The 14,494-nt window shown below is 43.4% G+C and overlaps 1 protein-coding gene across 1 annotated transcript; it reads left to right on the top strand.

Moving 5' to 3' along the window:
• The first annotated feature begins 10,700 nt into the window (after window positions 1-10,700).
• LOC131225946 (plastocyanin A, chloroplastic-like) lies at window positions 10,701-11,791 on the top strand. The gene is made up of 2 exons (XM_058221572.1): window positions 10,701-10,712; window positions 10,974-11,791. Exons 1-2 carry the CDS (start codon window positions 10,701-10,703, stop codon window positions 11,598-11,600), a joined length of 639 nt encoding a protein of 212 aa, XP_058077555.1. The 3' UTR covers window positions 11,601-11,791.
• Window positions 11,792-14,494: the final 2,703 nt, after the last annotated feature.

Raw genomic sequence — 14,494 nt, 5'->3', positions numbered from 1 at the left:
GATCCCCAGGGAAGCAGAACAGAGATTGGTGAAGAGGAGAGGCAGAAGAATAATAAGGTTAGACATAAAGAAAACGACAACTGGGTTCGCATCAGCTCTGAATCTTTCAACCACTCGAAACAAGTGCTTCAGGAGTCGGTGGTGGCTATCACTAAAGAGGGAGCGTCGATACAGCAAGTGAGGAAATGGTTAGATGAATGCTGCAGATTCCCGCAGGAGACTTATAATATAAAACCCATCGGTTACAACGAACTATGGATCAGTTCGGATGCGGGTATTAGTATAGATATCCTGATCATAGCGGGGAGCGATCCATAAAGACGGTCCGATAATTAGAATCCAGACATGGGAGGAGTTCTCTTTGTTCGGAATGGAAGATGTTTGCATGATGATTTGGTCGGTCCCCCTAGAACTCTGGAACAAAGAGTTTCTTGCAGCTGTAGTTTGTTTAGGCCAGTTCATTGAATTGGATGTTAAAACAAAGTCTGCGGAGGAGGTGGGTATTATCAGAGTCAGAGTTAGGCGGAGGAAGGGAGATAATATTCCATCTCACATCCAGGTGTTGGTGGAGGACAGATAGCTCTTCCTTCCGGTGCATCGGGAGGAAAAGGATAACCCCACTCCTAGATGGGGCGACTTCTGGAGGTAGAAGGGATTTCCGATATCATCGTCAGAAGCGGCAGAAGCAGCACACCAGGAAGGAGCACAAGATGTATGTGCCTGGGGAGCATCGAAAGAAGGTTCGGTTACGTGTCAAGCGTTGGATGGAGCTACTGCTGCTGCTGACAACTCTTTACGAGATCGCTCGAGACGTATCCCTCCTATAATATCTTCGATAGGGTTTCAATCCTTGCTGTCCATAGGTATCGAGATGGAGCAGAGCCATCAGTCTACACCTGTCCTGATTTTGCAGAGGCGTTAGTGCATTCCGAAGGGGAGGCTCGGCTGCAAAAAGGAGGTTTGGAAGATACTAATATCGAGGCGCCTTTTTTATCTCGATCGAGCTGCCATCCTATCTGTTCATTTGAAGAGGAGTCTTCATCCAACCATTAGATTATATCAATCCTGAAGGTTCCTGATTTCTCTCTCATGTCAGAAGTAGATGATCCTTCGCGCTTGTGCGAAATTAATCTCTTCTTCTCCCTGCTCGAGTTAGGATTATTACCGCGTGCTAATGCATTGCAATTGACGGACGTATATGTTCCGTCTAACGAGGCAACCCTCTCTTCTGAAAGGGGTGCATCCTTCGTCTCCCACGTAGAGCTCCTATCCGACAGTGCGGTTTATTCTGAGATCTCCTTGATCCCTCCTTCTCCATCAGCTTCTATTTCAGATCGGGTCATGACAGATCTTTTCCACGAAGCCTCCGGAGGAGTCATGGAGGTGGAGCCATTGCAGATGAGAGGGAGCTCAACATCTGGTGACATAGTTAGGGCGCAAGTGGCAATTGCAGACATTGCAGAGGTGGCGGATCAGAGATCTCAGTTGATTGATTCTATCCAAAACAAAATGGATTAGGGACACTTTGGGTCATGTGGGGAGGTCTATAGGAGTTTCCTTCGGCGATCATCTAGAAGATTTCATAGCCCTCTTTCATTGTATTGTCGTGGCCGACCTCTGTCTTGGATCAGATCCCCTAGGAAAACCCCTATTAGATCAAACAGTAATAAAGAACTTCTCAGTCTTGCTCTCGGTCCTCCTACATTCAGCTGTTCTTCATCTAGAGGCGGGTTCATAGTGCAACGGGGCAGATCAGTTCCAAAGTGAAAATTCTATCCTGGAATATTAGAGGAGCGGGGTCCAAGCAGAAGAGGAGACTTCTCAAGGACACTTGTGGTAGAAGTAAAGCTGAGATGCTCTTGTCTCCAAGAAACAAAAGTTCATAATTTCTCCGATCAATTTCTGGGATCCTTGTGGAAAGAGCAGAAAGCTAAGTGGATGGCTTTAGATGCTTCCGGTACATCTGGAGGTATTTTAGTGGCCTGGAATTCTTCTTTGTGGTCTGCTACAGATAGTTGGTGTGGTGCTTATTCTGTTTCGGTTGTGCTGAAAAAGGTGTCAGGTGATTTTAATTGTTTAATCACTTCTGTTTATGGCCCAAATCAAGAAGGTAGTAGATCAGATCTATGGGAAGATCTGGAGGTACCTCCAGACTAAAATTTGATGGCCCCTGGTGCATTTGCGGTGATTTTAATATCACGCGTTTCCCGACCGATCGTTCTCAGGGCGGCAGGATTTCAAGTGGTATGCGTTTGTTTTTTCAATGGATAGAAGATCAGGAGCTCGTCAATCTTCCCCTGCTTGGTGCAAGACACGCATGGTCCAATGGTAGATCCAATCCCTCTATGTCTAGGCTAGACAGATTTCTGGTCTCCCCAGATTGGTTGGAATCCTATCCTCGAGTCTCCCAATCAGTCCTCCTGAGGCCCACCTTTGATCATAGTCCTAATCTTCTGTCAGTTGATGAAAAAGATTGGGGTCCAAAGCCGTTCAGATTTGAAGCTTCATGGCTGAAGATAGAAGGTTTTCACCAAATGGTTAAAGACTGGTGGGTGGGCTTCTCGGCAACAGGTTTTGCTGGTTATAGGCTATGCAGCAAGTTGAGATTGCTGAAAGCTAAGCTAAAGGTTTGGAAAGTGGAGGTTCTTCGTAAAAGAGAAGTGGAGTTAGGGGATATTTTGGCAGAGTTGGAAGCAATAGATCAGCGAGCGGAAGATGGTTTTTCCTCCTCAGACTCTCAGTCCAGAAGAATTCAGCTGATCCAAAATTACTCTGCCAGGTTGATGGAAAATGAAATTTTCTGGAGGCAGCGATCTCGTTGTAAATGGATAAAAGATGGAGATAAAAATACCAAAATTTTCCATTGTATTGTGAGTGCTCATGCGAGGGTTAATAAGTTTAGAAGCATAGTAGTTGATGGAACTCGTTTGGAAGATAAGCAAAGCATTTCAGTAGAGGCCGTTCGATATTTCAGCAAGCTTCTTCAGGGTGAAGACTGGAAGAGTGGTAACTTGGATCACCTTCACATGGACCGTCTTTCTGATTTGGACGCGAGCGTGATTGAAAGTCCGTTTTCTATTCTTGAGGTTAAAGGTGCCGTTGATGCTCTTGGACGGGAAAAATCCCCTGGCCCGGACGGTTTCCTGATGATCTTCTCCCAATCGTTTTGGGAATGCTTAAAAGGAGATGTGATGGATTTTATGGAGGAATTCTATGTTAGAGGAAGACTTTCAAAGGATCAAGGGGCTTCTTTCATTGCCTTGATTCCTAATGTCCAAGGGGCTGAATCCCTAAACGACTTTAGGCCGATCAGTCTTTTAGGAGGTCCCTATAATATTTTGGCTAAGGTTTTAGCTTCTCGTCTAAAAAGGGTGATTGGCTTTCTTATCTCAGATAATCAAGGTGCTTTCATTCCGGGTCGTCAGATCATAGACAGTGCTCTCATTGCCTTTGAAAGCTTGGATTCGAGGCACAAATCCAAAGAGCAGGGTTTAGTTTGCAAGTTAGATCTTGAAAAAGCTTATGATCATGTCGATTGGGGTTTTCTTCAATATATGCTCTCCCATATGGGTTTTTGAGATAAATGGCGAAGATGGATTGGGGAATGTGTGGGCTCGGCTTTCTTTTAATTAACAGATCTCCACAAGGTTTTTTCATAGCTCGAGGGGCCTACGTCAGGGTGATCCTTTGTCTCCTTTTCTATTTCTATTAGTAGGGGAGGCCTTTTCTTGAATATTGAGCAAGGGCCAGGAGGAAGGAATTATTAACGGATTTAGAATGAAAGGGTCGGCAGATTTGATCTCTCACATTCAGTTTGCAGATGACACGCTCATGTTTTCTGAAGTAGATCATGAGAAAGTTAGCAATTTGAGGACCATTATTAGATGCTTTGAAGCAGTTTCAGGCTTGAGAGTTAACATGGCTAAGACTAAAATGTTTGGGGTAAATTTGGAGGCTGATCAGATTGCAAAGTATGCTGAATTCTTTCAATATGCGACGGGCCGCTTTCCAACTATGTTTGTGGGTCTTCCATTGTGTATTGGTAAACGTCCTAAAATTTTATGGGACAAGGTGATTGAAAGAACGGGTTGCTACCTAGCTAGATGGAAATGTAGATACTTATCTCTGGGGGGCAGGCTTACTCTCATCAAGGCAGCGCTTTCGAATCTTCCCCTATATTTTGTCTTTATTTAAATGCCCAACGTCTGTTTTGGCATCTCTCGAGAGACTTGGAAGGGAATTTTTGTGGCATGGGAAAGAGGACAAGAAGAAGTTTCACTTGGTTAATTGGAAGGAAGTGTGCAAGCATACCAAATGAGGGGCTGGAGTAAAAGACCTCAAAAGTATGAATCGGGCTCTTTTAGGTAAGTGGACTTGGAGGCTAGGGACCGAGAATGGTACTCTTTGGAATAAATTGATCAAAAGTAAATATGGTTGCTCAGAAGGGGGGTGGTGGACAAAAAATTCTTCCGCATATAAAGCATGGAATCTTTGGAAAGGTATTTTAGAAATCAAGGTGAAGGTCCTTAAGGGAATGGGTATAGCGATTGGGAGAGGGGATTGCACTCGATTCTGGGAAGATATTTGGGTGGGTAACGACACTCTTGCAGCAGCTTTCCTGCAAATTTACCGCTTAGCTCGTAATCAGTCCATTTCTGTGGATTCTTGTTACTCGATCCTAGGGGGAGCAGTTGTTTGAAGTCAAGTGTGTAGAAGAAACTTACGGGATCAAGAGGTTGAAGAGTATATCGCTTTGCTTAATTGCATACAGAAAAGCAATCCAGATCAGTCCATTGAAGACAGATTAGTGTGGTGCCCCGATAAAGATGGGCAATTCTCAGTCAGGTCCTTTTACAGGTATATGGTGAAGAATGACAGTTTGGTAGAAGAGTTCCCTTCTCACTATGCTTGGAAATTTCGAGTGCCTCCAAAAATAGCTTCTTTTTGGTGGTTGATTGCTAGGAACAAGGTTCTGACAGTGGACAATCTAAGAAAGAGAGGCATGTGTATTACTAATATCTATGTTGTATGGCGGATGAAGAATCTGTGGACCATTTGTTCGTGCTCTACCCGTACACCTATCACATTTGGACTGAGCTACTGTCTCGTTTTCAAGTGCATTGGGTTTTCCCAGATTCAGCTGGTAGTTTGCTAAGTGCTTGGCAGGGAGTTAAGTGTTCCCAAAAGACTATTCTCTGGAAACTCTCTATTCTAGCAGTTTGGTGGGCTGTGTGGGAAGAGAGAAACGGGAGATGTTTCAATAACATTTCCAAATCGATAGAGGATATGGTCAAAACGGTTTTTCAGTTTATTGTTGAATGGGCTTTAGCAGTTGATAAGCTAAATGGTTGTAATTTGTCTTTCTTAGGGTGCATCTGATTGGCTATCTCAGCTGATCAGTCCCCTGTTTTTGTAATCTCTTTTTTCTAACAAATTTATCGTTATCTGTCAAAAGAAAAAAATGAAAAAAAAAGAAGAACAAGCATGATATTAATAAAATTAGTTTTCCTTCTCTCTTCAAGTGTTCTTGTGGGTGTACTCTTGTCCAATTTTTTTTTGCGATTTAGGTGTTGAAATCTTGTTAACTAGATAACCAGGTTGCGCCAGTTGCTTTTTGGCTGCAACCTTTTGCTTAAAATCCCAGGCAGTCTTTTAAATGGCGATTAGCTATGGAACTAATTTAATATTTTTTGTTGATATTATTATCTAACTAAAACAATTGAAAACAATAACTAATTTTAGTGAAAAATAGCAGAATGTGATAAATCATTGAAAGCGTAACTGATTTTACTGTCGTAGTGAAAAATAACATGTAGTGTATACTACATGCAACTTGTGCTAAGGCTAATGCCATGCTGCATACTGTATGCCATTTGGAAAAAAATAAAAATAAAAACCGATCTGAGGGGATCATTCCTTGCAATGGTATGGAATATGATCCCATGGAAAGGGGGTAAATAGCAGATCTTCCTAGGATCCAACCATGGATGTGGATGTTTGCTTGCTTTTGGATTTTTTTTTTTTTTCCAGTAATTGGTCTGTATTGATTCGGCACAAGGAGTACCAGTGAATTAATAGAGTTTCTTATCTCTCCTCTGTGGTGGGTGGTCGCTGTGAGAGAGAGAGAGAGAGAGAGAGAGAGAGGGAGAGAGAGAAGCATGGTATATTGTTCACGTGCTGTGTACCATATGCTACACCATACCTTGCTTTGTCTATTTCTTGTACTACCTGTACTACACCCCTTGTACTATTTCTCCTCTATGTAATATATGGAAGGGCAACCGTGTAATTTCCTTACATATGGGTTCTGTATAAACCGTGGTCTTGATGCCTTTTTAGCCCATCCACCTTATTACCTCATCTATTCTCGATTCTCAATGCTGATGGAAAAACCATGTTAGAGTTTAAAACCCGTAGATCTTCCAACTGCCCTTGTGGAGTTCTTTCCTTTGGAACTATATCAAGCGACACTGTTGAATGCTGATTTTTTCACCCTTGTAAAAAAAAAAGAAGTGCCTGAATGGACGGGATCTGATGATCTTTACCATAGTTTCAAAACTCACTGACTCAACTCAAAACTCAGCTGAGTCAGCTCGACTCGGCAAGATCTGGAGCTCAGTTGCTGGGAAACCCATCATTGGGCTTGACTGGGTGAGAGTCGTCTAGTTGACTCGATAGCTCGGTTGTTTCGACACCACTCGGCGTGGTTCAAACTGAGTCACTCAATTTCTAGGGCTGGATTTTGTTAAAAATTTATATAGGGGTGGAGATCAGACCCTCAACTTCAACCAAGGAGATAACGCCCTTAACCAATGAGGTATGTATGTTGTTGCATGGAGTTTCATTCTCTCTTACTTGTACTAAATTTAACTATTTTAAAAACCTATTAACGTTTGTAACATTTTCAAAATTTGGAGTAATTAAATTTTGAGTTGAGTCCGGTTGAGTCTTTGAGTCCAACCCAACCGGCTGAACTTACGAGTAAGTCAGAGTTTCTAGAATTTGTTTGAATGCTTTTTTTTTTTTTCTTTTAATTTTTATTAAAAAAAATAATTTATTACACACCCCACACACACACCCTTTCACTCGTGCCGTAGTGGGATTTCACCACCTATGGGTACTCGAATCCAAGACCTCGTGTTGGAACTCTGAGTTTCTACCACAGATGCAGGCACTCGAACCCAAATTTGTTTGAATGCTGATTTTGTTCAAGAAAAATATGCTTGCTTGGATGAGAACAGATGGTGATCTTGACAACCCTTTTCAGCCCATCTCCTTATTTCATTTTCCATTCTCAATTCTCAATCTGTTTATCTTACGCTGGTAGAAAACCTGAGACATTTGAACGCTGTTCTTGTTGCTCTTCTGAGAATAAAACTGCCTGCATGGATGTGTCCGGCTACACCACTCTTGTAATCAAAGTGTGCGGGTGTATTTTTGTTGCATGAGCATATGATATTTGCAGGGCTCCCATGTGTGCATTCCTTTTATTTATTTATTTTAATAAATAAAAATAAATTTCCACTCAAGATTTGAGCGACACGCATGTCTTTCAGATTAGCAGTTGAAAATATTCTGCTGTCTAGATCTTTTAATTCCTTAGAAATTTTTTCTTAAAAAAGAAAAAAAAAAGGGAAAAAAGAAGAAAGAATTACAGCATTCTTATGGATTCACGTATTGTTTGCTTGCAGTTTTATTTTGAACCAAGTTGTATGCCACGTTTGGATGTGCAACTGGACTGAATTGCAAACATCAAGTTTTTATATAAAGAAGGCAGATGTGCTTGAAAGCTGTGGGTAATCACCAAGATGGTTTATGCATGTTTTTTTTTTCAGACACAATTGAAGTTCAATTTGATTGTGAATCCGAGTGGATCCTTGGTTCATCCACACCCTTGTGCTATGATTTTGGTCCATGCAGGCAGTTGTTGCATGGGGCACTTGGTATTCTCGTCTCTGCCGATTTCCAAACCTTGCTAGTTAGATGATTCCTTGCCCATCCGTCTGCAATTCACCTGGCCATTCTTAGACCTCACTTTTGGCTGGCACTTGCAAATTCTGAATGGGTTGAGCTGGAAACATCTTCCAAGCCATCGAGTGTATTTGCAGGCGCGGCCCATCCATGCTGGCTGCTGAATGTTGTTTGGGTAACCAATTGCCGTGGATCTAGTTGAGAGTGGTGAAGTATTTGTTTAGATTTTATTTAATTTTAAGTGCTTGTAATAGCGGGCACTGATGATGAGCTCCATTTAGGGCGTGTTTGGCCCGCGGGCTTAGGAGGGAGTAGGAGGGATAGGATTGTAAGATCCCTCCTACCATTGTAAGATCCCTCCTACCCATATACAGGCTCTGTTTGGGCGGCGAGGGATTGAAGTTCTTGATGGTTTCTGATGGATTCGGATGGGACAGAGAGATTACGAAATCCCTCCTTAGAATCGTTGCCGTCTTCCGGCCTAACAATTCATCTCCGCAGGGACCGATTTGGTCTTTCGACCGATACCATCAGATAGTCTTCAAATGGCTCCGCCACGATGAATAGCATGTCCTCATTCCAAACCGGATTTGATAGGCTCTGGTTCACAGCGGCCAATGCTGACCGGGTCCGAAGCACCTGGTTCCCGACCTGGGCCTTGGCGAAGAGCTTAGGGAACCGCACCTTTCTCACCGGGGACGAGGTCTTGCGCTTCAATGACGGATACACGGAGGTACCACAGCTTCGACGACAGATAGAGCTTGGATTTGATCGAACCAAGGCTGTTGCCCTGCACGCTCGTGGCCTTGGAATGCCATGCCTCCGAGAAGGCCTCGTCGGCCTGCATCCCGAACTAGAACGACAGCATCACCTCCCCTCGCTATCTCGCCCTTCTTATCCTCCATCCGATACCATTGCAGTGCCAACGGGCTGTCGGGCGGGACTCATCTCGGGACCTCACTCAGCTCAAACCCGATCCGCCCGATGAAATCATCCCCGTCCTTGTCCTTGATGAACACCTCCACCATTGAGGACTATATGCAGTCCTTCGAGATGGCGAATATCTGGTCCCACTCCGTACTGTTCAACGAAATGCCTCTCTTCTCGGATGCCACCTTCGTCACTTCCCTGTAATTCCCAAGCTTCACCTCAGCATTGCCGTTGTCGCTCGAAAGGTCGTGGCCCTTCACTACACGAACATACAAGTACTGCATTTGCTCGACGAGGTCGTAAGTCTAGCTGGTTTTGTCCTTGTTCGACGGCCCGCCGCCGAGGTGGGGGTTAGTTTCCGGAGTACACTGCTCTAGGGAGTGATTATTCTAAATCCATCTTGGAATTTCATGCCATCCCATATCCGGCCAAACGGGACACACATTTGTGATCCCTGGATAAGCCAGGCATCCCAAACATGACTCATTTTTGGTCCCGGGATACAGCAATGCCATGGTATTTGCAGCAATCCACTGACCAGCCCATCATTACCTTAAAACAGATCCCATCCCTCCTAATCCCATTCAATCTGCCCGGCCAAACAGGCCCTTAGGTCTCAGCTATATTTAGCATGCGGCATTTGGTTTAGGTCAAACTTCAAGGTCCCCGTTTGGACACAAAATTGAGTTGAAAATGCAATAACTATCCAAGAAAATCTTAAATGATGGAATCGTAATGCACTCCCCTTTTGAGTTCTAATTGAGGCAAAAACAGCCCCCAAATTGCAATTACGATTGCTTTCAACTTAGACACCAGAGGAATCTAATTGCAATTGAGTGGAAAGTGAATGCTTGTGCATCTAAACAGTTGGAAAGTTTAATTGCTGGATCGTGGAATTCTGAAGTTCTGATCTGTGAGCATCATCCCTTTATTTGGTGAACCCATCATGCTGGTTTACAACATAAATGGGGACTGATATTCCCATTAATGCACCACACTATCCATGTGATCATGTGATGTAAGGATTAGCTGGGCCATTCGCCAAAGCATAAATGTTTCGCTGGTAATGTTGAAGTTCCTAACCTACTCAGATTACATTGTTAGTTGTCCAAAGCGATGGCCCAGTGCATGAACGGTCGTGCCATGCGGACATCACATAATTATCTTGTCCAGTACTAGCGAAAGTCTTGATTACCCTATTCTTAAAAGGGAGACTGAATCTAGTCACGCCCAGCTGTTTGATTGTCCCCATTAAAGTCCATTGATCAGATGGTTAGGATTACCTAATCTACATTACTACACTGTGAAGCCCTCCTGATTGACAGTATCGATCACTCTCTTGACCTGTATATAGGCCAGATTGTACATACTTCAAAACATTCATACATGAGACCCACCTGCCGGCAAGCATATCATCGGTAGGGACTCGACCATCTGGGGCCAGCGCCACCTCTTTTCTGTTCACCGTTAATACCTTAAAAATTTTTTTTTTTAGGCAAATGGTATGGTAATTACACACGTGGAATGCTAGAACGAGGATCAGGACCATCCAGCTAGTGGGCCATGGCGATGATGGCTTATGGTTGAAATTTTCTCACTAATAGGAAACTCGCAGCCGTCCATTTCTCCCAACTTTCCCTGTCATGTTAACCGTTAACCATTTTTGCTTTTCTACCGTTCATTTGAAGGCCACTACTTCTAAATCCTAGGATCATCCTTTCTGGTGACTTTTGTATCATGGGCCACCCGTGGAAGGGTCCACTAGGTGGACGGTTCCGATCCACGGTTTACACTGCCATATGCATGAAGTGGTGCTCTACCATATTACTATAGAAACTGCTCCACGATCATTCCACATTTCTAAAAATATCTCTTGCAAAAATTCGGTTTATCTCTATCACCCATTCATCCAACTCACAGTGAAAACCACACATCACCCCTCCCATGCCACGTCAGAAGATATCATCTCCTCCAGCCAATCAGATCGGAGGACGCGAGATAACCCTTTTCTCGCCATTCAATCTCTGCCACGCATTATCCAATCTTCCCCGACCAATCACGAGCCCTAGCAGACACACACACACACACACCCATTTATTTATTTTTATCAAATCCCCCATCCATCACACCTTTCATTTCCCATACCACCTCAAACCCTCTCTAGCAACCACACCAGAGAAAGTGCAACATCTAGAAAAATGACCACCATGACCACCTCAGCTGCAATCACCATCCCCTCCTTCACTGGCCTCAAGGTGGGCCAATCTGCCCGATCGTGCCCCGCCAAGGTGCCTGCCTCGCCTGCGCAGGCATTCTCCGTCAAAGCCTCACTTAAGGAAGTGGGCGTCGCAGTTGCGGCCACCGCCGCGAGCGCGATGCTTGCGAGCAATGTCCTCGCCATCGAGGTCCTCCTGGGTGGCAGCGACGGTACCTTGGCCTTTGTCCCCAAGGAGTTCTCCGTGTCTCCCGGTGAGAAGATTGTGTTCAAGAACAATGCAGGGTTCCCACACAATGTTGTCTTCGACGAGGATGAGATCCCCTCTGGTGTGGACGCGTCGAAGATCTCGATGAGCGAGGAAGATTTGCTCAACGCGCCCGGTGAGGTGTATTCGGTCACATTGGATGCCAAGGGCACATACAGTTTCTACTGTTCACCTCACCAAGGGGCTGGCATGGTTGGAAAGGTGACCGTTAATTAGTTTGATTTTTGGAGGGAACGTGTTTTTTTTTTTTCCTTCTTCTTCTTCTTGGGTTGTGTTGTCTTTTTTGGTAGAGGGGGTGAGGAAAATGGATGAGGCATAAATACATGCATTGCAATGTATCTCTCCATGCAATAATGTTCTGAATGGGTTCATCTTTCATGTATAATACTAGTCTGTTTTCTGTGTTCTTTTCTTGGTAGTATGGTCTCTCTCCATCTCTCTCTATCACTCTGTCATGTAAGATGCAATGCCATGGCCATTCATAAGGTGGGCCTCACTTGGTAATTGCCATGAACACACAATCAGATTGGTCTGGTTATCAGATGGATGGACCACATGTATATGCAGAGTGTGGATTGGTCCATGTATTCTGCTGGTCATCTTGCAATCCCATGACCATTCATCAGGTGAACCCCACTTGGTACATGCCATGAAACCATATTCAGATTGGTCTGGTTATCAGATGGAAGGGCCACATTGTAATGACTGTAGAAAAAATTGGAATTTTTTTATGACTCTTGATCAAGTGGGCCACTATCTAAGCAAGATCGAGTACACCAAATTTATATTATCATGACCCTTGGTTTGTGACCAACCCATCCAATGACCTGGATACCTGTCACACTACCGACCTGGGCGCCTTGGCCCATCCACCAAGATTCCCGGGTGTGACCACGGGGAATACAAATATTTGTATTAATAACACATATTCAGAAGCATACAACCCAGAAGAAATGATAATACTGAATCAATAAATGAACTTACCAGTAGTTTAATTCGTCACCAAACTTATTCTCATCATTCAAACAAATCAAAACTAACCATCCAGAACTATCAAATAAATCTCCACTACTAGCGTAGATGTGACCACACTGAGACTGTAGTCATCATCCTCTGCACTAAGCCATACACAGTGGTCTCCATAATCCGGCGGTGGTGTCTTGGGGCTATACTTTGGAGTCATGAGCCTGCAAGCGGCCTCACCTGAGCCTTCTTGACTTGGATGTTGCCTGGCTCATATTGGTGCACCGTCTTGTGAAGTGTCCTTATTCCATTATTACCGAACTGTCAAACCACCCACTTAAAGGATGGGGCCTCCCTCTGTGGAGACTTGAAGGTCCAACTCACCTCAGAACCCTGAATGGTTAGGGTTGCAACAATCCACATGAGCTAACGCTTAACAAGTAGTACTATAGCATGAGGTATTTAACAACTAGAAAAATGCATATACCATATTTGATTACATATCTCATTGTGAAAAAAATTTCAGTCAATTTCATATTTTCAATGAAATACTCATGGGCCTGCTCCATTCGCATGGGTTAGGCCTACCAACACCCACCAGACACCACGGACGCATCTACTGTTTTATTGACTTTGCAGTAGGGAACACCGCACGATCCGCTCAGTGAGTGACCTGCTTGAGTTGGCCAATCCTCTTCCCGGAATAACCAACACGAGGCCCAAACTAGGGGATGTAATTGGCACAACTTAAAATATGGAGTTAGTATCCCTTGGGATTTCTTATCCTAGTTTAATGGCATTATCAACCCCGAGTTGTCTTGGTATACCTGGCAGACTGAGTGGAGATACCTCGTTTCAACACTTGAGGTCTTGGTATCGATCCCTAGTGGGGGTGGCTAACAGTGGAGTGTGTGTACTGACATGGGTGCGTTACTAACAAGCTAACCTATTAAAAAAAAAACAAAACCCGGAGTTGTCTGGAGTCTATTCTCAATAACATATTGATACTTCATCATTTCAACATGTATCGCTTAGCAATTTTCATGAAATATAACATGAGGAAAGAACAAGCATGCCACATGCAATATTTGCAGTTAACTACTAAATAAATAATCATACTTGGAAAACTAATCATTCTTAAATGATTACTTACCGAACCGTATATTTAATGAATTTCACTTATTGGAGCTCTGTTTACAGTCTTCTGTATTTTTCCGACGGCTCGGCTTCCTAGACTTTCTTACGCTGCGTTCGTGTCTTTGCCACGATTTACCTTATAACACAAGGTTCAGTTGGTAAGAGTCTATTATGTGGTTATCATTTTTAAATTATGTTGCATGATTTATCTTGATCAAGTTCTAACTATCTATTTACCTTATTAGGAGTAGTCCCTGTTTTACCTGAGTCTAATGCTCAAATTAGGTTTTTAACCATTGGATTTCAATTTTACAGTGATCGGACCGTTATATGGAAATATTTTGACAATTCGATCGTTGGGTCTTAGTTTTTTTATGGTCTAATCGTTGGATATGGCTATTCCCATGATCTGACCACTCATCCTTATGTTTTCTTATTTAACTTCTAGATCAGGTAGTCTATGAATCTCCTGATCATTAAATCCATTTATCCCAAGTGTGGATGCTGGGATCTCGGGCCAGAATCGACTTGAGGCTGCTTTCTCTACGGGTTGCCTCTTTCAAGGGCTTTGCACTATGATTGATTGGTTGTGTTTGACCAGAGTCGCCACTAGCCAATTTCTTTGTCTCTACAGTCAGGTAGACCTTATAGAAATGCTAGGGGTAGAGATATGAGGATTTCCTCTCCAAAAATAACTCTTTGGTTCTGTGATTAGAGATTCGGAGTAACGGACTGCAATTATAGATAGGGAAGGTGTTAGGCACCCGCTCTGCCCATACAGATGTATGTTTTTTACTTCACAGGTTGTGATTTTTCTTGAGGATGAGGATTCAATTATTATATATGAATGTATGCAATGCTTGTAACAAAATATGAAGTAATTGGCAGGTTTTCTATTGGGCAGGATTCGATTAAATTGACAAGCCTCAGAGCATACTTCTGAGCCAATTTGGTGCAAAGTGTGTTGAATGATGAGATAAATGTTGTGCTATGCAAACGCTATGGCTAGA

Source organism: Magnolia sinica, chromosome 2 (genome assembly GCF_029962835.1).
Source record: "Magnolia sinica isolate HGM2019 chromosome 2, MsV1, whole genome shotgun sequence".
NCBI classification, from domain to species: Eukaryota; Viridiplantae; Streptophyta; class Magnoliopsida; order Magnoliales; family Magnoliaceae; genus Magnolia; species Magnolia sinica.
The sequence above is the reverse complement of the archived record's forward strand: the minus strand, read 5'-3'. Positions and strand labels throughout refer to the sequence as shown.